Below are 26,500 nucleotides of genomic sequence, written 5' to 3'. Positions count from 1 at the left end.
TGGGGGCTATCCATAAAATAAGGGCAATAATTTCTGCTCTGCTTCCCTCACAAAGGCACGTTTTGGCCGCACTGCGCCGGCTTGCGGGTCTTATTTCCCTGACCAGGGATTGAACCTGGGCCACGGCAGTGAAAGCGGCGAGTCCTAACCACTGGACCGCCAGGGAATTCCCAAAAGCTTATTAATATTAATGTTTTAATTGCTCTGAACTTCACTACATAATGCAGCGGCTCTCGCCATCCTCCAGCAGGATTATTTAAATGAAAACGAGTCTTTAAAGAGACGCAGCACTCCCGCTTGTCAGCCCAGCCCAGTCCAATCAGGGGTACAGGAAACCACGCCCCGTTGTGAAGTCAATTAGCTGCAGAGTTCAGTTTAAAAATACCCAGCCCCGCCCCTCCTTGCTAGGCGAGCTCAAGTCTCAACTGCACGCTGATTTGCCCTTGCTGGCCAATCACCGCTGCTCTGCTTCCTGGGCTGTAATTTTCAAAATTCGCTACTGGGCTGATTGGAGAGAGCACGGGGAAAGTTGAGACGAACGCCAGTTGCTGGGACGCGGAGCTCCGGTCATTTCCCGGGCCTCTCCTGGGCTAGGACTGCGCCCGTGGTCTTTCCTCTTCTGCCCTCAATCTCGATATGAGGTAGGCGCCTTTGAACTTGTACTGCCCGCTTGAATGTTCGGTTGTGTCGCGCGCGGGTGGGTCCTTGAGCCTCACTCCAGTCACTTGTAACTCACTGTCTTCTTTTGCCGGGATGCATGGGATCCCTGACACGAAACCTTTGATTTTTCCTGTCAGTCAGCAGTCTGCGGAGAGAGCCCTGTACGAGGTTGGGCAGGGAGTGTGTATTAGTGGGTGAGATGGCAAAGCAAAGAAAACCAACAAACCTAAAAAACCAAACAAAAACAACAAAAAACCAAAACTGGGTCCCAGCTTTTAAATGGAGCTACCAGTACACATGCCTGAATGCGAGTACATTTACATAACGTCTTTTCACAAGCGAAACTGTGCTGGATCAATTTCATCCACAAGACGTATTTAAGCTAGAGAATGCTACTTGAGGGATGCCTTTTGAACTACAGGTTGAAGGATATGAAGGAAGATGGAAACATGTGTCCTTCCTCCCTTGTTGTCTCCACTGGCTCTCTTCTATCACCACCTCCAACCCCTCCAACTCTGGCTTTCCACTGCTCTCTGCTATGGTCCTCTTGGAATCTTAGAATGTCAGAAGTTGAAGGGATCCTAGAACAGTGCTTCTTAAACTTTAAAGTGCATACAGATCACCTGGGGTTATTAACTTGCACTTCCTGATTTGGTGAGGCCTACCTCGGGGACTGAGATTTTAAATTGCTGACAAGCTCCCAGGTGATGCTAATATTGCTGGTCCATTGACCATGGTTTAAATGTCGAAGAGACTCTGGTCCCACTATCTCATTTTATTAGGTGGGGGAAGGAGGCCTGGAGAGGGAAAAGGGACCTGTCCAGTGTCACTCAGCCAGCTAGGGCAGGATTAGAACTAGACCCTAGGCATCCTTCTCAGCTCAGTGCTGCTTTCATTGACACCATGCTGCTTTCTCTCCCCAGTGTCTTGCTGTCTGTAACCTGCCTTTATATATAAAAAGAAGTCGCTTCTGTTTCCTGAGATTGTCTTGATCTACAGTTTTGGACTCTGAGCAATTGGGCTTCTAAAAAGGCCAACTTGCCCCTGTGTGGGTTTCAGCACCAGCCCTGGGATGCCCAATGGAGTCTTCAGCACTCATCAGTGTGTATGTAGGGGAGATGGAAAGTCTGGAAAGCAGAAAGGATTTTAATTTTTTTGTCCAAATAAGGCTAAGGGTTCTGTAGGTGGTACAAGTTGAGAGTGTTCTACAGAGTGTCCTTTTATGAAAGCATGTTTTTGGTGATGTCAATCCCCTCCCCCCACCTAGTGGCAGGGAAATTAGTTACTTAAGTCAGTGTCTGTGTCCCCCAAAGCAAGTGATTATTGTTCAGGATAATGAAGGTGACACATAACCATCATCTGAAAAACCTTATTTTCTCTGAGGTTTAGTCAGCCTGTGATGTCATCAGCTGAAAGTTTTCTGGCCTGTTGACTCCAGTTTGATGTTTTCTTTCCGTTTGAAAGATAAAGATTTCAGAACATGAGTCTTTGGTCATCCATAGAAAATTGTATGAGGTGTGAATAATAATAGTGGAGTGAGTGGTTTTCATACAGTGCAGTTAAGGGTGGGTTCACTCAATTTAGCTTTATTGCTGCTTGGCTGAGTTTTGAGGGATGAGATGGAAAATAGGTTTGGATTTGGAGGAAGAGAAGGAGAATAAGATGCACCATTTATTCTGAGTACCAGGTTAAGCTTTGCACGTACAAATTTACATTTGAGCCACACAATACCTCTGCAAGTAAGAGGTGGTATAGCTCTTTTGCGAATGAGGAAACTGAGGCTCTAAGATGCTAAGTTGGCTGATTTAGGAGCCCAATTGCTTCTTAAAAAAAAGTCTATTCATTCTAACTCCTCATTACTCCTCATACTACCACACTATGGCCTTTCACTTTGGACTGTAGGCTATTTTGGAATCTTTTTTGCATACGATCAGAGAGACTTCATGGTATTTTAGAAAAGAGCCCTGGAAAGAGCTGAATGTTCTATGCTGCTTAATAATTTGTCCTGTGTAGTAAGTCACTTAACTCATCTGGGACTATAAAATGGAAAGAATTGTACTTGCCCTGCTTACCCTCACAGTTTTGTTGGGAGGATTAACTGACATAGTAAATGTGAAGGCACATACTTGTACTAACTTTTCCTTGCCAACAAAATGTTTAATATTCTCCATCCAAAGCAAAGCCCAAGTTAGCCTTTCTTCTTTCTTAAACCTTCCCCTCAAACTGCAGTCTTCTCTGCAGTCTTACCAGCATGGCCCCAGCCTAGCTTGCAGCCTCTTTCTAACTCCTCCCCAACACATTCTTTATACTCCACACTCCAGGATGTTACCAAACTTGCTGTGCTCTGCATGTTCAACCCTCTGCCTAGGCTCAGGCTTTCTTTGCCTGGAAAGCTCCCCTGTCTACTTGGGAACCTTTTTGTCGTTTAAGTCCAGATGGAATCTCCCACAAGATTACTGTCTTGCCATTGTGTTTCTAAAGTACTTTTTATCTACCGTTTTTAAATCATTTGTCATATTTTTATGTTACTGTTAGAGCTGTGCCTGTGAATACTTCTAGGGTAAGATACATGATTTATTTGTGTTTGTATCTCCATTGCCTGAAGCATCTGGTGCATTGCCTTTAGGGTCTCTCTTATGGAAGCCTGTTCTTTGTCAAATGCAGTTGAGCTTGGACACTGAATATCAGTGGAGTTGGAAGGGCAGTTGTATTTGAGTGGGAAGGGTCTCTTGGATATCCAAGAACTGATTCCTCCTAATTATGTATTTGCTTGTAAGATACATAAGTATATCATAACTATTGGGAACTCACAAACTAAAAGAAATTTAAGGAATGTAGAATGGGATCCCACACTGAGATAGGATGAAGGTAGGACTCTCCCAAGGTCTGTAATGACTGTTAAATTTTTATGTCAAGTGATTTTCAACAAGTTAGTTCCTTCTGCTGTTATCTTTTTATTTTATTTTTTTCTTACTGGGTGTCTGGAACTGGATTACAGTTTCTTGATTGAATGCAGCCTTTGAATACCCTCTGGCCTATTGTGCATATGTGTGTGTGTGTGTGTGTGTGTGCGCGTGCAGTGTATTCTTTTGCCTTCTCTGTAGCAGCATTATAATTGCTGTGGCCAGGACCCCATGCCTTTTAAAGAACATTAACCCTACCAGCGAGCCTCCATACTATATGATCTGTCATGTTCTTGATTATTTTCAATGCAAAACTGTTAATTTGTCCCCAGTGTTCCTAGGCTAAACTAGGGGCTAGGCCACAGTCCCAGTGCCCACAGGGGGTGGCAGGCACTGTACTGAGCTTTTTACATAGAGTATCTCATTTAATTTGAACAGTGCCCTGCAGAGGTACGTTTACTTATCTCCATTTTACAGATGAGATAACTGAAGCCTAGGGAGTTTAAGTCACTTGCCCATGGTTAAGTGTGGTAGAACCAAGATTTGAGCCCAGATCTGCTTAAATCAAAGTATGTTTTCTCCTAGGGATGCTACAGAGAGACTGGGTTTTCTCAAGGATCTCCAGAGAATTCTGATATTTCTGGTGAATGGTGTTTTAAAGAGTCCTTTTCTGATTGCAGCCCTGCCTTGGATAGATGCTGCTGAATCCATAAGAAATGCCACTGCCACTACCACCCCAACGCTCCAGACGTGAGACTAAGAAATCTCAGTCCAGCAAAATTGTGCCCAGCGATCATGGCCCATCTGAAAAGGTTAGAGCAAGCTGTCCCTCCCAACAGTGTTTCATATAAGCTCTTCCTGTGTTGGTTCAGTCCCTATGCTCATCCCTACATCTTTTGAAATATGTGTGGTTTAATCTGAGAAAGTGGGAAAGGGTGGCAGACCTTGTAGTTGGAGAAGACCATCAAATTAGGACTTAGGGGGAAAGTGTCAACTCTTCTTTCCTGTAAATACATGGCTAAGATGAAGGCCGTCCTCCATAACCTTCAAAAGCAAACAATACTCAGTTCTCATTAGTGATCACATCTATACTCTTACTCTCTCTGAGATGCTCAAAGCACCTTGCCAGGTGGCTGCTTGGTACATCCTGGGGAGAGTATGAAGACTAGGTCAACAAATGTATTATAATGCTTTTTACAGCTATTAAATTTGAAGAATGGGCCCATTTTGAGTTTTTTTTTTTTTTTTTTTTTTTTTTTTTTTGCAGTACACGTGCCTCTCACTGCTGTGGCACGCATGCCTCTCACTTCTGTGGCCTCTCCCGTTGCGGAGCACAGGCTCCGGACGCGCAGGCCCAGCGGCCATGGCTCACAGGCCCAGCCGCTCCGCAGCATGTGGGATCCTCCCGGACCAGGGCACGAACCCGTGTCCCCTGCATCGGCAGGCGGACTCTCAACCACTGCGCCACCGGGGAAGCCCAAGCCTGCTGTTTTGACCTTGTGGATAGTTTGTCATTCCGACCCTGTGATGTTCTATGTTCCTCATCATTCATATTTTAATCAGAATTTTACTAACCTGATGAATTGTCATTAAGAGAGTATTTCCTGGGGCTTCCCTGCTGGCGCAGTGGTTGAGAGTCCGCCTGCTGATGCAGGGGACACGGATTCGTGCCCCGGTTCGGGAAGATCCCACATGCCGCGCAGTGGCTGGGCCTGTGAGCCATGGCTGCTGAGCCTGCGCGTCTGGAGCCTGTGCTCCACAGCGGGAGAGGCCACAACAAATGAGAGGCCCGCGTACCACCAAAAAAAAAAAAAAAAAAAAAAAGAGTATTTCCTGGAGCAAACATCATTAGGCCAATTTATTTTCCTTGATTGGTTTTCTCTCAGCACAGATAAACACTTTCTAATCATTTTCATTTTTGTCTCACTGAAATGATTTTCTTGGAGGGGCCAAATGTGTTTTTCCTATGTAAATTTGGCAAGAAAGATTTGATACATTGATCAGATTTTTGTCCATATCAAATTTTCCAATTAGAGTCCTGCCACTGTAAGTTTTCTTCTGTGGCAGTTATTTTTCTAAATCCAACTCTCTCAGGGCACATCTTGCAAATATAAATTTTATTGAGTTCAGTTTCACCCATTGATTTTATTTGGGGCTGGTTATTTCTACCAGTAATACTAAGTAGGAATTGGATAACAGACCAACAGTTAATTTCTTAGCCAATTTGAGAGAAAATAGTAATTTATTTTTTGCTAATTATTTCCACTAGGATTATTTATCATGAACTAGATAAGAGACTAATAGTTTACTTATTTCTTAGCTTAATCAATTAAAAAACAGAAGTAATTCTCAGCTCTTTCAGGATTGCTCCACTGTGCTAGATTGTTCTATTGTAATATGAATCCAGTTCTCTAAATTTGTAATCACTTACTGTGTCATGTGCTAACTGTCCATGATGTAAATAGAGAACAGGGAAAATAAATGGTCTGACCTCAATGTTCTGCTTCATATTATAACAACTCTCTGACATAGGTAGGGCAGGGTTCTCAATTCATAAAGGAAATCTGATACTTAGGAGACTTTCACCAAATAAAAACTGTTAGGGAACAGAAAAGCCCTACAGCGTGATTTACCTTAACCTCTAACCCCACAGAGATAGTCTTGCTCATTTGGGAGTGGGGTAAAGCATGTGTAGATAAACACTACCTAGAAAGGAAGCTCCCTTTGATCCAAAATACTCACCCTTCCTCCTTTCCCCCATCTCTCCCTTGTATACACTAAAAGAGATTAATATGAATTACCAAACTCCTTTCTTAAAATACAAAATTTCCCCTATGAGGTTTAAAAACATATTGGACTATATACTTTTTTTTTTACATCTTTATTGGAGTATAATCGCCTTACAGTGGTGTGTTAGTTTCTGCTTTATAACAAAGTGAATCAGTTATACATATACATATGTTCCCATATCTCTTCCCTCTTGCGTCTCCCTCCCTACCACCCTCCCTATCCCACCCGTCTAGGTGGTCACAAAGCACTGAGCTGATCTCCCTGTGCTATGCGGCTGCTTCCCACTAGCTATCTATTTTATGTTTGGTAGTGTATATATGTCCATGCCACTCTCTCACTTTGTCACAGCTTACCCTTCCTCCTCCCCATATCCTCAAGTCCATTCTCTAGTAGGTCTGTGTTTTTATTCCTGTCTTACCCCTGGGTTCTTCATGACATTTTGTTCCCTTAAATTCCATATATATGTGTTAGCATACGGTATTTGTCTTTCTCTTTCTGACTTACTTTACTTTGTATGACAGACTCTAGGTCCATCCACCTCATTACAAACAGCTCAATTTCGTTTCTTTTTATGGCTGAGTAATATTCCATTGGATATATGTGCCACATCTTCTTTATCCATTCATCTGATGATGGACACCTAGGTTGTTTCCATCTCTTGGCTATTGTAAATAGAGTTGCAATGAACGTTGTGGTACACGACTCTTTTTGAATTATGGTTTTCTCAGGGTATATGCCCAGTAGTGGGATTGTTGGGTCATATGGTAGTTCTCTTTTTAGTTTTTTAAGGAACCTCCATACTGTTCTCCATAGTGGCTGTACCAATTCACATTCCCACCAGCAGTGCAAGAGTGTTCCCTATTCTCCACACCCTCTCCAGCATATATTGTTTCTAGATTTTTTGATGATGGCCATTCTGACTGGTGTGAGATAATATCTCATTGTAGTTTTGATTTGCATTTCTCTAATGATTAATGATGTTGAGCATTCTTTCATGTGTTTGTTGGCAGTCTGTATAACTTCTTTGGAGAAATGTCTATTAGGTCTTCTGCCCATTTTTGGATTGGGTTGTTTGTTGTTGAGCTGAATGAGCTGCTTCTAAATTTTGGAGATTAATCCTTTGTTAGTTGCTTCATTTGCAAATATTTTCTCCCATTCTGAGGGTTGTCTTTTGGTCTTGTTTATGGTTTCCTTTGCTGTGCAAAAGCTTTGAAGTTTCATTAGGTCCCATTTGTTTATTTTTTTTTTAATTTCTATTTCTCTGGGAGGTGGGTCAAAAAGGATCTTGCTGTGATTTATGTCATAGTGTTCTGCCTATGTTTTCCTTTAAGAGTTTGAGAGTTACTGGCCTTACACTTAGGTCTTTAATCCATTTTGAGCTTATTTTTGTGTATGGTGTTAGGGAGTGATCTAATCTCATACTTTTACATGTACCTGTCCAGTTTTCCCAGCACCACTTATTGAAAAGGCTGTTCTTTCTCCATTGTACATTCCTGCCTCCTTTATCAAAGATAAGGTGACCATATGTGTGTGGGTTTAGCTCTGGGCTTCCTATCCTGTGCCATCGCTCTATATTTCTGTTTTTGTGCCAGTACCATACTGTCTTGATTACTGTAGCTTTGTAGTATAGTCTAAAGTCAGGGAGCCTGATTCCTCCAGCTCTGTTTTTCGTTCTCAAGATTGCTTTGGCTATTCGGGGTCTTTTGTGTTTCCATACAAGTTGTGAAATTTTTTGTTCTAGTTCTGTGAAAAATGCCAGTGGTAGTTTGATAGGGATTGCACTGAATCAGTAGATTGCTTTGGGTAGTAGAGGCATTTTCACAATGTTGATTCTTCCAATCCAAGAACATGGTATATCTCTCCATCTACTTGTAACATCTTTAGTTTCTTTCATCAGTGTCTTATACTTTTCTGCATACAGGTCTTTTGTCTCCTTAAGTAGGTTTTTTCCTAGATATTTTATTCTTTTTGTTGCAGTGGTAAATGCGTGTGTTTTCTTGATTTCACTTTCAGAGTTTTCATCATTAGTGTATAGGAATGCCAGAGATTTCTGTGCATTAATCTTGTATCCTGCTACTTTACCAAATTCAGTGATTAGCTCTAGTACTTTTCTGGTAGCATCTTTAGGATTCTCAGGTGACATGCATAGTATCATGTCACCTGCAAACAGTGACAGCTTTACTTCTTCTTTTCTGATTTGGATTCCTTTTATTTCCTTCTCTTCTCTGATTGCTGTGGCTAAAACTTCCAAAACTATGTTGAATAAGAGTGGTGAGAGTGGGCAACCTTTTCTTGTTCCTGATCTTAGTGGAAATGCTTTCAGTTTTTCACCAATGAGGACGGTGTTGGCTGTAGGTTAGTCATATATGGCCTTTATTATGTTGAAGAAAGTTCCCTCTATGCCTACTTACTGGAGGATTTTTATCATAAATGGGTGTTGAATTTTGTCGAAAGCTTCCTCTGCCTCTATTGAGATCATATGGTTTTTCTCCTTCAATTTGTTAATATGGTGTATCACGTTTATTGATTTGCATATATTGAAGAATCCTTGCATTCCTGGAATAAACCCCACTTGAACATGGTGTATGATCCTTTTAATGTGTTGTTGGATTCTGTTTGCTAGTATTTTGTTGAGGATTTTTGCATCTATGTTCATCAGTGTTATTGGCCTGTAGTTTTCTTTCTTTGTGACATCCTTGTCTGGTTTTGGTGTCAGGGTGATGGTGGCCTCGTAGAATGAGTTTGGGAGTGTTCCTGCCTCCGCTATATTTTGGAAGAGTTTGAGGATAGGTGTTAGCTCTTCTCTAAATATTTGATAGAATTCTCCTGTGAAGCCATCTGGTCCTGGGCTTTTGTTTGTTGGAAGATTTTTAATCACAGTTTCAATTTCAGTGCTTGTGATTGGTCTGTTCATATTTTCTATTTCTTCCTGATTCAGTCTTGGCAGGTTGTGCTTTTCTAAGAATTTGTCCATTTCTTCCAGGTTGTCCATTTTATTGCCATAAAGTTGCTTGTAGTAATTGCTCATGATCTTTTGTATTTCTGCAATGTCAGTTGTTACTTCTCCTTTTTCATTTCTAATTCTATTGATTTGAGTCTTCTTCCTTTTCTTCTTGATGAGTCTGACTACTGGTTTATCAATTTTGTATATCTTGTCAAAGAAGCACCTTTCAGTTTTATTGATCTTTGCTATCATTTCCTTCATTTCTTTTTCATTTATTTCTGGTCTGATCTTTATGATTTCTTTCCTTCTGCTAACTTTGGGGTTTTTTTTGTTCTTCTTTCTCTAATTGCTTTAGGTGCAAGGATAGGTTGTTTATTCGAGATGTTTCCTGTTTCTTAAGGTAGGAATTTATTGTTATAAACTTCCCTCTTAGAACTGCTTTTGCTGCATCCCATAGGTTTTGGGTTGTCGTGTCTCCATTGTCATTTGTTTCTAGGTATTTTTTTATTTCCTCTTTGATTTCTTCAGTGATCACTTCGTTATTAAGTAGTGTATTGTTTAGCCTCCATGTGTTTGTATTTCTTACAGATCTTTTCCTGTAATTGATATCTAGTCTCATAGCATTGTGGTCGGAAAAGATACTTGATACAATTTCAATTTTCTTAAATTTACCAAGGCTTGATTTGTGACCCAAGATATGATCTATCCTGGAGAATGTTCCATGAGCACTTGAGAAAAAATTGTATTCTGTTGTTTTTGGATGGAATGTCCTATAAATATCAATTAAGTCTATCTTGTTCAATGTATCATTTAAAGCTTGTGTTTCCTTATTTATTTTCATTTTGGTTGATATGTCCATTGGTGAAAGTGGGGTGTTGAAGTCCCCTACTATGACTGTGTTACTTTCAATTTCCCTTTTATGGCTGTTAGTATTTGCCGTATGTATTGAGGTGCTCCTATGTTGGGTGCATAAATATTTACAATTGTTATATCTTCTTCTTGGATCGATCCCTTGATCATTATGTAGTGTCCTTCTCTGTCTCTTGTAATAGTCTTTATTTTAAAGTCTCTTTTGTCTTATATGAGAATTGCTACTCCAGCTTTCTTTTTGTTTCCATTTGCATGGAATATCTTTTTCCATCCTCTCACTTTCAGTCTGCATGTGTCTCTAGTCCTGAAGTGGGTCTCTTGTAGACAGCATATATATGGGTCTTGTTTTTGTATCCATTCAGCCAGTCTGTGTCTTTTGGTGGGAGCATTTAATCCATTTAATTTAAGGTAATTATCGATATGTATGTTCCTATTCCCATTTTCTTAATTGTTTTGGGTTTGTTATTGTAGGGCTTTTCCTTCTCTTGTGTTCCTTGCCTAGAGAAGTTCCTTTAGCATTCATTGTAAAGCTGGTTTGGTGGTGCTGAACTCTCTCAGCTTTTGCTTGTCTGTAAAGGTTTTAATATCTCCATCAAATCTGAATGAGATCCTTGATGTTTAGAGTAATCTTGGTTGTTGGTTTTTCTCCTTCATCACTTTAAGTATGTCCTGCCAGTCCCTTCTGGCCTGCAGAGTTTCTGCTGAAAGATCAGCTGTTAACCTTATGGGGATTCCCTTGTGTGTTATTTGTTGTTTTTCCCTTGCTGCTTTTAATATGTTTTCTTTGTATTTAATTTTTGACAGTTTGATTAATATGTGTCTTGGCATATTTCACCTCGGATTTATCCTGTATGGGACTCTCTGTGCTTCCTGGAGTTAAGTATTTCCTTTCCCATATTAGGGAAGTTTTCAACTATAATCTCTTCAAATATTTTCTCAGTCCCTTTCTTTTTCTCTTCTTCTTCTGGAACCCCTATAATTCGAATGTTGGTGCGTTTAATGTTGTCCCAGAGGTCTCTGAGACTGTCCTCTATTCTTTTCATTCTCTTTTCTTTATTCTGCTGTGCAGTAGTTATTTCCACTATTTTATCTTCCAGGTCACTTATCTGTTCTTCTGCCTCAGTTATTCTGCTATTGATCCCATCTAGAGTATTGTTAATTTCATTTATTGTGTTGTTCATTGTTGCTTGTTTCATCTTTAGTTCTTCTAGGTCCTTGTTAAATGTTTCTTGCATTTTCTCTATTCTATTTCCAAGATTTTGGATCATCTTTACTATCATTATTCTGAATTCTTTTTCAGGTAGACTGCCAATTTCCTCTTCATTTGTTAGGTCTGGTGGGTTTTTTCCTTGCTCCTTAATGTGCTGTGTGATTTTCTGTCTTCTCATTTTGCTTATCTTGCTGTGTTTGGGGTCTCCTTTCTGCAGGCTGCAGGTTCATAGTTCGCATTGTTTTTGGTGTGTGTCCCCAGTGGCTAAAGTTGGTTCAGTGGGTTGTGTAGGCTTCCTGGTGGAGGGGACTAGTGCCTATGTTCTCATGGATGAGGCTGGATGTTGTCTTTCTGGTGGGCAGGTCCATGTCTGTTGGTGTGTTTTGGGGTGTCTGTGGACTTATTATGATTTTAGGCAACCTCTCTGCTAATGGGTGGAGTTGTGTTACTGTCTTGCTAGTTGTTTGGCATAGGATGTCCAGCACTGTAGCTTGATGGTCGTTGAGTGAAGTTGGGTGCTTGTGTTGAGATGGAGATCTCTGGGAGATTTTCGCCGTTTGATATTATGTGGAGCTGGGAGGTCTCTTGCGAACCAGTGTCCTGACATTGGCTCTCCCACCTCAGAGGCACAGCACTGACTCCTGGCTGCAGCACCAAGAGCCTTTCATCCACACGGCTCAGAATAAAAGGGAGAAAAAGTAGAAAGAAAGAAAGAGAGAGAGGGAGGAAGGAAGAAAGAAAAGAAAGATGAAAGAGGATAAAATGAAATAAAGTAAGATAAAATAAAATAAAGTTATTAAAATAAAAAATAATTATTAAGAATAATTTTTTTTAAAAGAAAAACAAAACAAACAATAAAACGGACGGATAGAACCCTAGGACAAATGGTGAAAGCAAAGCTATACAGACAAAATCTCACACAGAAGCATACACATACACACTCAGAAAAAGAGGAAAAGGGGAAAAATAATAAATCTTGCTCTCAAAGTCCACCTCCTCAGTTTGGGATGATTCGTTGTCTATTCGGGTATTCCACAGATGCAGGGTACATCAAGTTGATTGTGGAGCTTTAATCCGCTGCTTCTGAGGCTGCTGGGAGAGATTTCCCTTTCTCTTCTTTGTTACCACAGCTTCCGGGGCTCAGCTTTGGATTTGGCCCTGCCTCTGGGTGTAGGTCCCGCAGGGCATCTGTTCTTCGCTCAGACAGGACGGGGTTAAAGGAGCAGCTGCTTCGGGGACTCTGTCTCACTCAGGCCGGGGGGAGGGAGGGGTGCAGATGTGGGGCGAACCTATGGCAGCAGAAGCCAGCGGGACGTTGCACCAGACTGAGGCGCGCCATGCGTTCTCCCTCGGAAATTGTCCCTGGATCCCGGGACCCTGGCAGTGGCGGGCTGCACAGTCTCCCCCAAAGGGAGGTGTGGATAGTGACCTGTGCTCACACACAGGGTTCTTGGTGGCGGCAGCAGCAGCCTTAGCGTCTCATGCCCGTCTTTGGGGTCCGCACTGTTAGCTGCGGCTTGCACCCGTCTCTGGAGCTCCTTTAAGCAGCACTCTTAATCCCCTCTCCTCTCGCACCAGGAAACAAAGAGGGAACAAAAAGTCTCTTGCCTCTTCGGCAGGTCCAGACTTTTCCCCGGACTCCCTCCCGGCTAGCCGTAGTGCACTAACCCCCGGCAGGCTGTGTTCACGCCGCCAACCCCAGTCCTCTCCCTGGGATCCGACCGAAGCCCGAGCCTCAGCTCTCAGCCCCCGCCCACCCCGGCGGGTGAGCAGATCAGCCTCTCGGGCTGGTGAGTTGCAGTCGGCACCGATCCTCTGTGTGGGAATCTCTCCACTTTGCCCTCTGCAGCCCTGTTACTGTGCTCTCCTCCACGGCCCCGAAGCTTCCCCCTCCGCCACCCGCAGCCTCCGCCCTCGAAGGGGCTTCTTAGTGTGTGGAAACCTTTCCTCCTTCACAGCTCCCTCCCACTGGTGCAGGTCCCGTCCCTATCCTTTTGTCTCTGTTTATTCTTTATTCTTTTGCCCTTCCCAGCTACGTGGAGATTTTCTTGCCTTTTTGTAAGTCTGAGGTCTTCTGCCAGCGTTCAGTAGGTGTTCTGTAGGAGTTGTTCCACGTGTAGATATATTTCTGTTGTATCTGTGGGGAGTTAGGTGATCTCTGCGTCTTACTCTTCCCCCATCTTCCCTATTCCAAAAAACTGTCTCTTCAATCTTGGAGGCAGCAATTTGCCCTGTGTCCACCACCTTCTCTTACAGATCCAGTAAGAGTTGTTGATTTTCTAGTTGTTATTAGGGTGGAGTGACAGCTTCCAAGTTTCATACATGTGGAGCTGCTAGTGTTGGATGGTCTCCTGCAGAGGCGGAGGATGGCTGTGGCTCACCGTGGGGACAAGGACACTGGCAGAATTTCTGAGAAGTACTCCTTGGTGTGAGCCCTCTGAGAGTCTGCCATTAGCCCCACCAAAGAGCCGGGTAGGCTCTAGTGTTGAGGTGCCTCAGGCCAAACAACTAACAGGGAGGAAACCCAGCCCCACCCATCAGCCTGGACTATATACTTCTAAAATACTATTTCTGCCCATTTATACTTTATATAGATTTTTAAAAAACATGTTTTCTCTTATTTGGTCCTCAAATGCGGTAGGTTATTATTCCAGTTTTACTGATGAGGCAATTGAGTCTCAGAAACTAAGTGACTTGTGCGAGGTCAATAGCTAATAAAGAGCTGATCCTGGATCAGTATCTAGGTATGTGTGTTATTGTCCTTATTGAGAATGTCTTAAATCAACTACTTAACATAAGAGACACTTAAATTTTGTTAAATTATTGAACTAATTTAACTGGGAATGTCCATATTAAAGGAATGACTGGGAGTTGCAGGGTGGTGGGGGTGGTGATGGTTAATCTTGGCTAGTATAGCCATGAATATGAGAGGAGTAAGAGAGAAAATTAGCTTCACCAAGCTAGTTTACTCATTCTGAGAGTTACACTGACAGTTATCTTTTCTCCTCCCAGCCTTGTCCCTATCATCAATGATTACCTCCTTCAGTGACTGTCTAAGCAGTGGGTTCCAAAATTTCCTTTTGTTGTAGTTTATTGGGGTTTATTATAGGCATCTACAGTTGCTTGGAGATTCAGCCATTCCCCCCCTGAGCCCCAAAGATGACCTGACGTCCCTGAAAAGACTGTTCACAATTGGATATACGCATTTACCTCTTTTACTTTTTTAGAGAGAGGAGAATTACCAAGCAAAGATATCTCCATCTTCACCTCAGGGACCACTCAAAAAGAGGTCAGCTTTTGAAGATCTCACCAACGTGAGTATGCCAGTCCAGTTCTCTGCCATGGTGTTGCATAAGGTTTACACAGCCTCTTCCTTGAGGGACCTTTCCAGTTTACCAAACTCTGACCCTCTCTAGAATGTTGAGAGCCAATTTTATTTGGAATCAATGACCCAATTTCAGAAACTGCAGTGGCTCTTCTGCTGCCACATACCATCTGGATTAATTGATGGAGCTCTCTGGAAGCAGTATGAGTGATTATCAGGTATGAAATTGTAGAGAAATATGAGAATTTTGGGATCTTGCATTTAGATAAAGTCCAGAGGTGGCTCAGCTGGTTGCATAGGCCTTGGAGGTAAGTACTTTGGTAGATTCATTGTAGTCTAGGGCAGTGTTTATCAGTTCAAGCACTATGGACATTTTGAACAGCAAAGTTTTTCTATTGTATATGACTGACTTCAGCCAGCATTCCTGGTCCCTAGCATTAAGTTCCAGCAGCATCCAAGTCATAGTGACAATCAAAAATGTCGTCTGATGTACAGAACCATTGATGACCACAGTTCCATGATCTGGATTTCAATTATGGAGATCTAGAAACTCAATTTTGACTAGAATTCCTGAGTTCACTTCCAAGTTACCTCCCTTCTGATGTTATTAAGGCGCCAGCAAAAAAAAATTTACTAGTTAGAAAGTTACTAACTGAATATAGAATTGAGTCAGAGGTAATCTTTTGTCTTAGAAAATAATAATAACTGATGTCTCCTGAGTGTTTACCACGTGTCAAGCACTATTCTAAGCATTTTTCCCTGTATCCACTCACTTAATCCTCATAAAATCCTTTGAGGCAGATACTATAATTATCTCCATTTCACAGATAAAGACTTGCCCAATGTTGTTTTTGAAGTCTGTTTCATCTAGGATACAGAGAACCCTAGTGGACCCTATCCTGCCCTCTATAATAGTGTCCTTCTGTGGCTACCAGAATTCTTACATCTGCTAGATAATATTTTACCCCCTTGGGCAGGATTGGATAAGCATTGGCAAAGTTCTCCCCTTTGTATCTCTGCTCTTTAGATGCTATGTGACCACCTTTGTGCTAAAACAGTCTTTTCCCCATGCAGATTACAACATGTATGATTGTGTTACAGCTTCCTGCATAATCAGGTTTACTCTAGATTGCTTGAAAGAGCTATACCTCCCACACAGACCTGTAAGGTTAGATTCATTTCCTGACTTATTTAACCATGGCTCTAGAAACTTGGTTGAAATAAGGTAGCCACAGAAATCAGAAGCAGATGCAGCTCATCTTAATGTAGCTTCCCTTGGCCTCCAGAGTCCCTGATGGGAGTCCAGTGACACTGTGCAAAGCAAAGTCTAACCGCATATGAAAAACTTTCCTGCCATGTCTCAGTCCTCTTTTTGTTGTGAAGTTTATGTCATCATTCATAAAGAACAAACACAAATAAATTAATAGGAAACACATGCTAGGACCCTCCTGATTCTCCAACTGAATTCAACATCTGTTAGGCCACATACTTGTCCAGGGTTGGGGATGCAAGTCATCCCTGAGCAGTATCTCTGCCTCTAGCTTTTCAGAAGCTCAGAAAGCCCATTTCCCTTTTGTGTTCAAGTCCTGGTCACCTTGAATGATCTTTGGTGCTTTCCAGACAAAGTTCTATCATTACAGTGTACCTAAGCCATTCCAGGGTTGGGCATTTCTGCAGACGTCTGAGCTCATTTCTTTGAGGATTGAGGACTCTTTTCTCTCTGAATTTTGGGGTTTCCCTTTATGATGATTTGCTTCTTCCTGTCAGTATTACTTCGTTTTCATGTCCCCATATCTGTCTTCTCCTCAACATTCACCACAGTGAGGTCCTGGCTTGCCAAAAGAGCTGATCTGTTTTAATTAGTTAGTCTGCTGTGAGTGTTCTTTTTTTCCCTCTCCTTTATCCTTTCAGCATGGGAAGGACTTTTGATTTGTTAGAGCTGGTCCAAAGCCAGTGGATGAGGAGATAAAGTCTATTTCCTAAATTAGTTTTTGCCAGTAGGATTGTCATCTCTATTTTCCTATTTTTTGGTGAAAGAATTATGGGGAGATACTGGTAAAGGTCCCCTTGAGCTTAGATCTGAAAATATTAGTGCTTTGAACCTTCACATATGGCAAGTTGAAAGTTTCACCCTGGGGATTAGGGTCTTCACCTCTCTCCTGCCAAGAACGCACATCTTTTCCAAAGCTGGATCTCAGCCTGACACATAAGGAGTTTGTAAAACTTTAGGTGAAATTAAAATGCAAACTGTGTCAAGCTCTTTGAAGAGCAGAAGTGGACAACAACTTGAGGGCCTAAGAAAGAATTCCCTGTTGGATTGTAGTTGCTTATTATGATACGATGATACAAAGGCATAATTTTTTTATACTTCATTTGGCAATAATTTCAAATTTATAAAAAGTTGCAAAAATAAAAAACAGTACAAAGAACACACATATGCTGTTTACCTAGATTCACATATTACTAACATTTTATCCTATCTGCTTATATACATCATGGTCCTTTACCATGAAGTACTTAGGGTATTTCAGTGTATATAGAGAAAGAGTCTCTATATACTATTTCTCCTCAGAGAAATAGTCTTATATAAACACAGTGCAGTCAACAACTTTATACATTTACATTGATATAGTGTTTTTATGTAATCTATTGTCCATATTCCAATTTTTTTCCATTGACTTTGTAAAGTCAATGTTATAAGCACTTTTTCCCCTCCAGTAATGGATCCAGTCTAGGGTCGTTTACGTGTCATGTCTCTAGCTTCTTTTAATCTGGAACACTTCCATAGCCTTTCTTTGTTTTTTATGATATTTTTGAAGAATACAGTCCCACCCAACCCCCCTTTTAAAAATAGAACATTCCTCATTTTGTGTTCGTCTGATGTTTCCATGTGATTAGATTGATGTTATATATGCTTGGCTGGAGTACTGTATAGGTGATGTTCTGTCCTTAGAGTATCACATCTGGAGGCACATGACATCCATCTGTCCCTCATTGGTGAGGTTAATTTTGATCACCCAGTCAAGATGTTGTCTGGTTTCTCCACTATATAATTACTGTTTATTTTTTTTTCCTCTTGCAACTAATAATCTGTGGGACACACCCTTAAGAGCCTCCAAATAGCCACTCTTCATCAAAATGTCCCCTAGATTTAGCATTCATTGATGATTTTTGCCTAACAATCTTTTTGATGATTTTTCCAACTCTAGCACTTGCTCCCCATTTACCAGTCTACAAGCAGAGGCCTCCCTTCTTCCCTGTTTATTTATTATTGGTATAGACTTATGAATTCCTGTTTTTTCAGTGGTTTGTTGTTCAGTATTGTATTTTATTATTTTGGTGCTCAAATTGTCCCAAATTTGGTCACTAGGGCCCCCCTTAATCTGACTACTGTGTCTTTGTGACATACTATCATCATTTTTTTGAACATTTTCTTTCCAGCATAACAGGATGTTCCAGGATGTTCTTGTACCTATTTTATTGGCATGGAGTCAACCATTTCTGTGAAGAATTCCTGTTCCTTTTAATGGGGAATGATATTAGAGACCAAGATCTCAGTGCTAGGTGTGCTACTGGGGTGTCTGCTTTTTCTGCCCTTTCTGCAGACAGAGTTAGGAAATGTCTGCATGTATATATACATATAGATACACACACATCTGTACTTAAACATATATATATATACACATATATCTATATATACAAATACACACACTCCTGTATACTCAGATGTATATACACATATACCTATTTAAGAAATCATGAGTCCACACAACTCCCATTCCAAAACGTACAGGGTTCTTTCTTGTATTCCTCAATCCGTGTTTATATGTTCCTTCTCTACAATGAGAACCATGGTTCACAAGATCATCAACACATTTACTCAATACTATAATACATCTAAAAGAGTTTCAGAATTACTTCTTCCACACCACCATAATAAACACACCTACTAAAAAGAGTTCCAGATTTATTTGCAATATTCTCCACCATCCCACAAACACATCCTGACTGAGGATGTATATGGTGAGGGTGTATAGTCTATGTTTACTTGGATTAGTTGTTTATTATCTTGTATTTCCTTCTGTTTTCTTTCTTTTGTCCTTCAGTGTGGTTATGGTATTTATTTGGAATATAATTAGATTCCATTTGTTTCATTTTAAAGGCATAACCTTTAAGATTATTTTTACTGACATTATTCACAGTCCCATGATCTCTTCTACTGTTTAATAGAATTAGTCATGATTAGAGTTTCTGGTGGAGCTTTCCAGAGCCCCATGTTAAATAAATATCCCCTCAGTGAGATGGGATAGATGTATCACAGGTAGTGTTGTATTAGAGGTCTATCCTGAAAAGCTAGTTGATCTTGGTATGCTCAGGCAGCAAAGCCAGTTATATTACCTTTTCCCCCCTCTGAACATCTTATGGGGTCAAAATGGAATGTGATGTTTACAAAACATCTTTTTGAGAATTTACCAGCCATATGCCCGACATTGGAGATCAGAACTACATCATATGTATCTTGAAATCACTTAGGGCTGCTATTTAGCTAATATGCACCAGGACTACTGTACTGCTAGCTTCCATCATGACTAGTTGGCACCAGTACCATACTGGTTGTAAGATGTTTTGATCAATGTTCCTGGGAACACCCAAACAAGGTGTCCAGGGTGTGGATGTGTGTCAGGACCTTCCTGTGAGAACCACCTATTGGTTAATTTGAGGTTCTCTCTCTCTCTCTCTCTCTCTCCATTTCCTTGCTTCCTCCTCCAGACCAGCCCCCCCACCTTTATTTTTTTCTTGCAGGCTTCTCAAAGTCAACCTGCCAAGCCCAAGAAAGAAGCCAGTAATGAGTTTGTTAAAGATGTTTCCAAGAAGATAAACAGGAACACACGTGCTCGTGGGTGAGTACGAGGGTAGTCAGATGGCATTGTTTTATATGGTAAAGGAGAGGGTGTGACATCCTTTTGACTGCCTTTTGTCCCCATTGAGAACATTTTTAGTGAGCTACAGTGGTGAGTATTACATTAACTCCGGGTGCTTAGATGGACTAAATTGCTGAAGAATTATAGGCCTCATCTCACCACCACCCCCAATCTTTCTCTCTCTTTCTCTTTGCCCCTCTCCCTCACTCCCTCACTCCCTCACTCCCTCACTCCCTCACTCCCTCACTCCCTCTCTCCCTCCCCCTCCCCTCCCCCTCCCCCTCTTTCCCTCTGTCACCCACCCACATGGTGTGTGCATATTGAAAGAGCTGTTGTCATTGAGGAATTTGCCAAAAGTTCTTGTGCTCATCTTTCTCTATTTTAGTACTTCAGTCCTTGACTGAGCTACTCTGTGGTTGAGAGTGTGGATGCAACTTAACTTTTCAGGGGATTCTCAGCAGCTGGCTGATAGCTTGCCAGTCTGCTTATCCCATTAGAAATCTTAGGGGGAGGCTTGTTCCTTTTTACTGTAGAGAAATTATTATCTCCTTAGGCCAGAAATGTGTGTTGTCCGCTGTTATAGGGAACTGATCACAGGTTCTGCAAGTAGATAGGAGTATTCTCATCTAGGATCGGGAAAAGGATTTACTCCTAGGAAATCTTCTATTAGAAGAAGAGTTAGAAAGTGGAGTGAGACCTTTTTATATCCTCTCCTCATTCCAGTGGGAATTACTTCTTTCTGGAAGAATAGAATAGATCAGCTAGATAGCTATAACCCAGCTAAGCATGGGTTCCAAATGGTAAGGGGAAAAGTTTGGGGAACTCCTAAAAATTAACATGCCAGGTCCACAGGACACTTTGCTAATTACCCAGCAGAAAGAAATCATACCAGAAGATTAGCATTTAGCCCACTCAGTTTCTTGCTGAAATGAAATTCCTGGGATTTGCATGTGTATTTTGACCTTAATTCCCTGTGTTATTTTCTTTTGAATTTCTTTCACCATTCTGACTTTAGCAGGGAAATCCTCACAAAATGCCATAAACATTCTTGTCCTCATTCAGAGTTCAGTGAAATGGACCCTAATAATAGTGCTAGAGCTAATAGCTAACATCTATTGAGAGTTCACTGTAATCACACATAATTCTAAGTGGGTTTTTTTTTTTGGTAACAGCTTTATTAAGATATAATTCACATACACAATTCACCCTCTTAAAATGTACAATTCAATGGTTTTTAGTATATTCACAGAGTTATGCAGCCATCACCACAGTGAATTTTAGGATGTTTTCATCAACCCCAAAAGGAACTCTACCTTTAGCTACCACCTCTCAGTCCTCCCCATCTGTGGGCAACCACTAGTCTACTTTCTGTCTCTATAGATTTATCCATACTGGACGTTTCCCAGAAATGGAATTGTACAATGTGTCGTCTTTTGTATCTGACTTCTTTCACTCAGCATGATGTTTGAGGGTTCATCCATGTTGTAGCAGGTATTAGTACTTCATCCTCTTTTATTGCCAAATAATATTCCATTGTATGAATGTACCATATTTTGTCTATCCATTCATCAGTTGATGAACGTTTGAATTGTTTACACCTTTTGGTTATTGTGAATAGTGCTGCTGTGAACACCTGTGTACAAATTTTTGTTTGAACACCTGTTTTTAATTCTTTTGCATATGTAACTAGAAATTGCTGGGTCATATGGTAATTCTATGTTGAACTCATTGGGGAACTGCCAAACTGTATTCCATAGTGGTTGCACTATCTTACATTCCTACCAGCAGTGGATGAGGGTTTTGAATTTTCCACATCCTTGCCATTTTCTGGGTTTTTTGTTTGTTTGTTTTTTAAATGGCCTTTCTAGTGAGTGTGGGATGGTATCTCATTGTGGTTTAGATTTTCAGTTCTCTGATGACTAATGATTTGGGAATCTTTCATGTGCTTATTGGCCACTTGCATATCTTCTTTGGAGGAATGTCTATTCAGATCCTTTGCTGATTTAAAATATTTGGTTATTGATCATTTCATTATTGAGTTGTAAGAATTCTTTATATAGTTTAGATACAAGTCCCTGATCAGATATATGATTAGCAAGTACTTTTCCTCCATTCTGTAGGTCTTTTCATTTTCTTCTTGGTGTTCCTTGAGGCATAAATGTTTTTAATTGTAATGAAATCCAATTTATTCTTTTGTTGCTTATGCTTTTGGTATCATAATCTAAGAAACCATTGCCAAATCCAAGGTTATGAACATTTACTTTTAAGATTTTTTTCTTTTTAGAGTTTAAAATTTTTAGCTCTTAACTTAGATTGTTGATTCATTTTGAGTTAATTTTTATTGTTGGTGTATGTTAGGGGTTTAACTTCATTGTTTTGCATGTATTGATAGATATCCAATTGCCTCGGCACCATTTATTGAAAAGACTAATCTTTCTCCACTTAATTGTCTTGGCACCCTTGTTGAAAATCAGCTGACTGTACATGTGTTTATTTCTGAACTCTCAATTTTATTCCATTGACCTACGTGTCTTTCATTATGCCAGTACTATGGTATCTTGATTATTGTTGTTCTGTAGTGTGTTTTGAAATTGGGAAGTGTGATCCCTCCAACGTTGTTCCTCTTTTTCAAGATTGTTTTGGCTCTTCTGGGTTCCCTGCAATTCCATATAAGTTTTAGAATCAGCTTGTCAATTTCTACTAATAAGCCAGCTGGGATTCTTATAGAAGTTGCCTTGAACCTGTAAATCAATTTGGGGAGTATTACCATCTTAATACTAAGTCCAGGAACATGGGATGTCTTTTCATTTATTTAGATCTTTAATTTCTTTTAACATTTTTTTGTACTTTTCAGAATATAAATTTCTCACCTCTTTTATTAAATTTATTTCTAAGCATTTTATTCTTCTTGATTCTATTGTAAATGGAATTGTTTTCATAATTTCATTTTCATGTTGTTCATTGCAAGGATATAGAAATACATGTGATTTCTGTATATTGATCTTGAATCATAGAACTTTGCTGAACTTGTATATTAGTTCTAATAGTATTTGTGTGTGGGTTCCTTAGGATTTTCTATGTATAAGACTATGTCATCTGCTAATATAAGTAGTTTTACTTCTTCCTTTCCAATCTAGATCCCTTTTATTTTATTTTCTTGCCTAATTGCTTCAGGCAACCACCAACCTATTTTCTGTTATGGATATACCCCTATGGATATGTCTCCTCTGGATGTTTCATATAAAAGGAATCATATAATATCTAGTCTTTTGAAGGTACTTACTCTTGTTCAGACTGATCATATTTACCTTTAATTCTCTCCCTTTTCTTATTCTGATTTCTAGTCATCCAGAGATTTGGTCACACCAGGTTAGTCACTCTGATTGGATATGCAGTCCTATTCAAAACAAAGCTTTGCATCTGACACATGTGAACAAATGTTTATTTTGGTCTTTTTTATTATCTCCACTAGGAAAGCATCTTGTGAATAGCCTAGAGTGAAAGGAATATGGTTAGATACCATGAACAATAAGTACCAGCCCAACTTTCTCTTATAAGCCTTTTATAAGCCTCTCTCTTATAATCCTCTCATAAGCCTTTAAACAATATTAATTTCAACCTGAATTTTATCAGATGCCTGGTGCTGATAGACAAAGACAGATAAATGCAGCTAGTGAGGGAGACATATATAAGCCAGTCACTCATACAATGTGGTAAGTATTATAATAAAAGCCTTTGTATATAAATAAAGTTAATAAATCATATATGAGAAAGCATAAATAACATGGATTTCAGGGGAAATTTTTTGGAAAAGTATGGGGACCTAGGTCATAGAAACTATACTGTGTGCTACTTAGTTGATTTACTATGGTACCCATTGATTTTTACCCTCTAGTCTGTCTCTTGGGGTTGAAGCCCTTTCCACTTCCATACATTTAGTAAGTAGAGTGACAAAACGAGATGGTAGGTGAGGATTCTAGGAACTACATTCTTCTTACCCAGACATTGTTTCCTTTACAGGTATAATAAGCTGGAACTCTCACCAGTAGTAGTCTCAACCACCATGGTACCAAATATTATAGATAAACCATTCATTCTGGAGATATCTACCAGCTCCAAGACACCCACTACTGAGGAGGCATCTCTTTTCAAAAAGCCATTCATTTTAAAAGAGGAACCCACTACTGAGGATACAATCCTCATCAAGGGGTCATTAAAGAAGAGCACAAATCAGAGGGAGGTGTCCCTCTTAGAGAAGCCACTATCCTTGCAGGATGAGACTGACAGTGATGTTGTAGAGCCAGTGACTTTTGGGGAGAAGCATAAAACTGAGAAGGCAGCCATCAACAAGAGTACATTATCTTTAAAGAATATGTGCACACATCAGGGGAAGCAGTCCTGCATGAGGGAGGAGTTGGCATTGCAGGACATCAGTGTTGAAGAGGATTCTTTCTTTATGGAGCCCATAAACTTTAGGAAGAAGCCTAAAACTGAGGAGGCAACCCCCACCAAGAAGCTGTTATCTTTAAAGAAAAAGTGTACCACTCAGGGGAAGATGTCCTGTATGAAGAAGCCACTAGTATTGCAGAAGATCACCTCTGAAGAGAAGTCACTCGCTAAGGAGCTGTTGTCTTTTAAGAGAAAGCCTACCACTGAGAAGGAGTGCCTTTTCCAGGAGCCATCTGCATTGCCAAAGAAGCACACCACTGAACAAGAGGTGTCCATCTTGAAGAAATCATTGGCCTTTCAGGAGAAGATCGACACTGAAGAGGATTCTGTCTTTAAGGAACCATTGGCTTTTAAGAAACAACCTACCACAGTGGAGACAACCTTCACCACAAGGCCATTATCTTTAAAGAAGAAGTGCACTACTCAGGGGAAGACAGCCCACTTGAAGAAGCCATTAGTATTGCAGAAGACCATCTCTGGAGAGAAGGCACTTATTAAGGAGTCATTGTCCTTTAAAAAGAAGCCTACCACTAAGGAGGAGTCCCTCTTCCAGGAGCTATCTGTGTTGCAAGAGAAGCACACCACTGATGGGGAGGTTACCCTTTTGAAGAAGCCAGAGGCATTGCAGGAGAAAAAGGATGGCGAAGATGAATTTCTTATGGAGCCAATTTCCTCAAGGAAGAAGCATACTACTAAGGAGGCAACCCTTTCCAAGAAGCCATTACCTTTAAAGAAGAAGCATACTACTCGGGGGAAGAGGTACCGCTTGAAGAAGCCACTAGTATTACAGAAGACCACCTCTGAAGAGAAGTCACTCATTAAGGAGCCGTTATCCCTTAAGAAGAAGCCTACCACTAAGGAGTCCCTTTTCCAAGAGCCATCAGCATTGCAGGAGAGGCACACCACTTGGGAGGAGTTGTCCATCTTGGAGAAGCCGTTGGTCTTGCAGAAGACTCCAACTGCGGAGGCGTCCCTTTTAAGGGAGCCTTTGGCTTTTAACAAGAAGCGTACCATTGAGGAGGCAACCTCCTCTAATAAGCTGTTGTCTTTAAAGAAGAAGTGTACCAGTCAGGGTAAGATGTCCTGTTTGACCAAGCCACTAGTATTGCAGACCATTTCTGAAGAGAAGTCACTCATTAAGGAGCCATTATCCTTTAAAAAAAAGCCTACCACTGAGGAGGAGTCCCTCTTGAAGAAACCATCTGCACTGCAAGAGAAGCACACCATTCAGGGGGATGTGGTCCTCTTAAAGAAACTATGGGCATTGCAGGAGAATATAGACAGTAAAGATGAATTTCTTATGGATCCAGTGTCATTTAGGAAGAAACATACCACAGATGTGGCAATCTCTACCAAGGAGTCATTATCTTTAAAGAAGAAAAAGTGTACCACTCAAATGATGATGCCTATCTTCCAAGAACAGTTGGACTTGCAGAATATGATTGGTGAAGGTGAGGACTCCTCCTTTATGGAGCCAATGTCATTTAGGAAGAAGTCTTCAACTGATGAGACAATTCTAACCAAGACACCGGTATCTTTAAAAAAGAGGCAAATCACTCAGGGGAAGACGTTCCTCTTAAAGAAGCCACTGGTCATAGAGAAGACTACCTCTGAAGAGGAGTCACTCTTTAAGGAGCTGTTGCCCTTTAAAAAAAAGTCTACAACTGAAGAGTTCCTCTTCCAGGATCCATCTGTACTGAAAGAGAGGCACACCACTCTGCAAGAGGTGTCCCTCTCAAAGAAACCATTGGCCTTGCAGGAGAATATCACCACTGAAGAAGAATCATATGTTAAGGAGCCATTGACCTTGGAGGAGAGGTCTACCACTGAGGAGGAATTCCCCTTTCAGGAGCCATTTTCACTGCATGTTAAACCTACCAACAAAGATGAGTCCCTCTTCAGGAAGTCTTTTGCCTTGCAGAAGAAGACTGATAACAAAGAGGACTCCTTGAAGGCACTGTTGGCTTTGCAGGACAAAAGCACCACTGAAGAGGAATTCCTTTTCAAGAAACCGTTGGTTCTGAAGGAAGAGCTCTCCACTGAGGTGGCAGTGAGCATAGAGGGGCAATTATCTTTAAAGAAGAAGCCCACTGCTCAGGGGGAGGTGTTCCTCTTGAAAAAGCAGTTGGCCTTGCAAGAAAACATCACCATTGAAGAGGAGTCCCTAATTAAGCAGCCACAGGCCTTGCAGGAGAAGCCCAGCATTGAAAAGGAGACCATCCTGAGGGAGTCCTTGACCTTGCAGGAGAATCTCACAATTGAGGAGGAGACTATCCTGAAGGAGCCCCTGGCCTTGCAGGAGAAGCCCAGCATTGAAAAGGAGACCATCCTGAGGGAGTCCTTGGCCTTGCAGGAGAATCTCACAATTGAGGAGGAGACTATCCTGAAGGAGCCCCTGGCCTTGCAGGAGAATCCCAGCATTGAGAA

At 40.9% G+C, this 26,500-nt stretch overlaps 1 protein-coding gene across 1 annotated transcript in view; it reads left to right on the top strand.

The window, feature by feature from the left end:
- Positions 1 to 4,279: 4,279 nt before the first annotated feature.
- CCNB3 (cyclin B3) overlaps positions 4,280 to 26,500 on the top strand; it is a 51,260-nt gene continuing 29,039 nt past the window's right edge. Inside the window, exons 1-5 of the mRNA XM_060001815.1 lie at positions 4,280 to 4,375; positions 14,605 to 14,691; positions 19,506 to 19,603; positions 23,645 to 23,944; positions 24,101 to 26,302. Coding sequence (XP_059857798.1) covers positions 4,280 to 4,375; positions 14,605 to 14,691; positions 19,506 to 19,603; positions 23,645 to 23,944; positions 24,101 to 26,302 — 2,783 coding nt within the window. The remainder of the gene's footprint in view (positions 4,376 to 14,604; positions 14,692 to 19,505; positions 19,604 to 23,644; positions 23,945 to 24,100; positions 26,303 to 26,500) is intronic.

The sequence above is a fragment of the Delphinus delphis genome, chromosome X (assembly GCF_949987515.2).
Source record: "Delphinus delphis chromosome X, mDelDel1.2, whole genome shotgun sequence".
Lineage (NCBI taxonomy): Eukaryota > Metazoa > Chordata > Mammalia > Artiodactyla > Delphinidae > Delphinus > Delphinus delphis.
The sequence above is the reverse complement of the archived record's forward strand: the minus strand, read 5'-3'. Positions and strand labels throughout refer to the sequence as shown.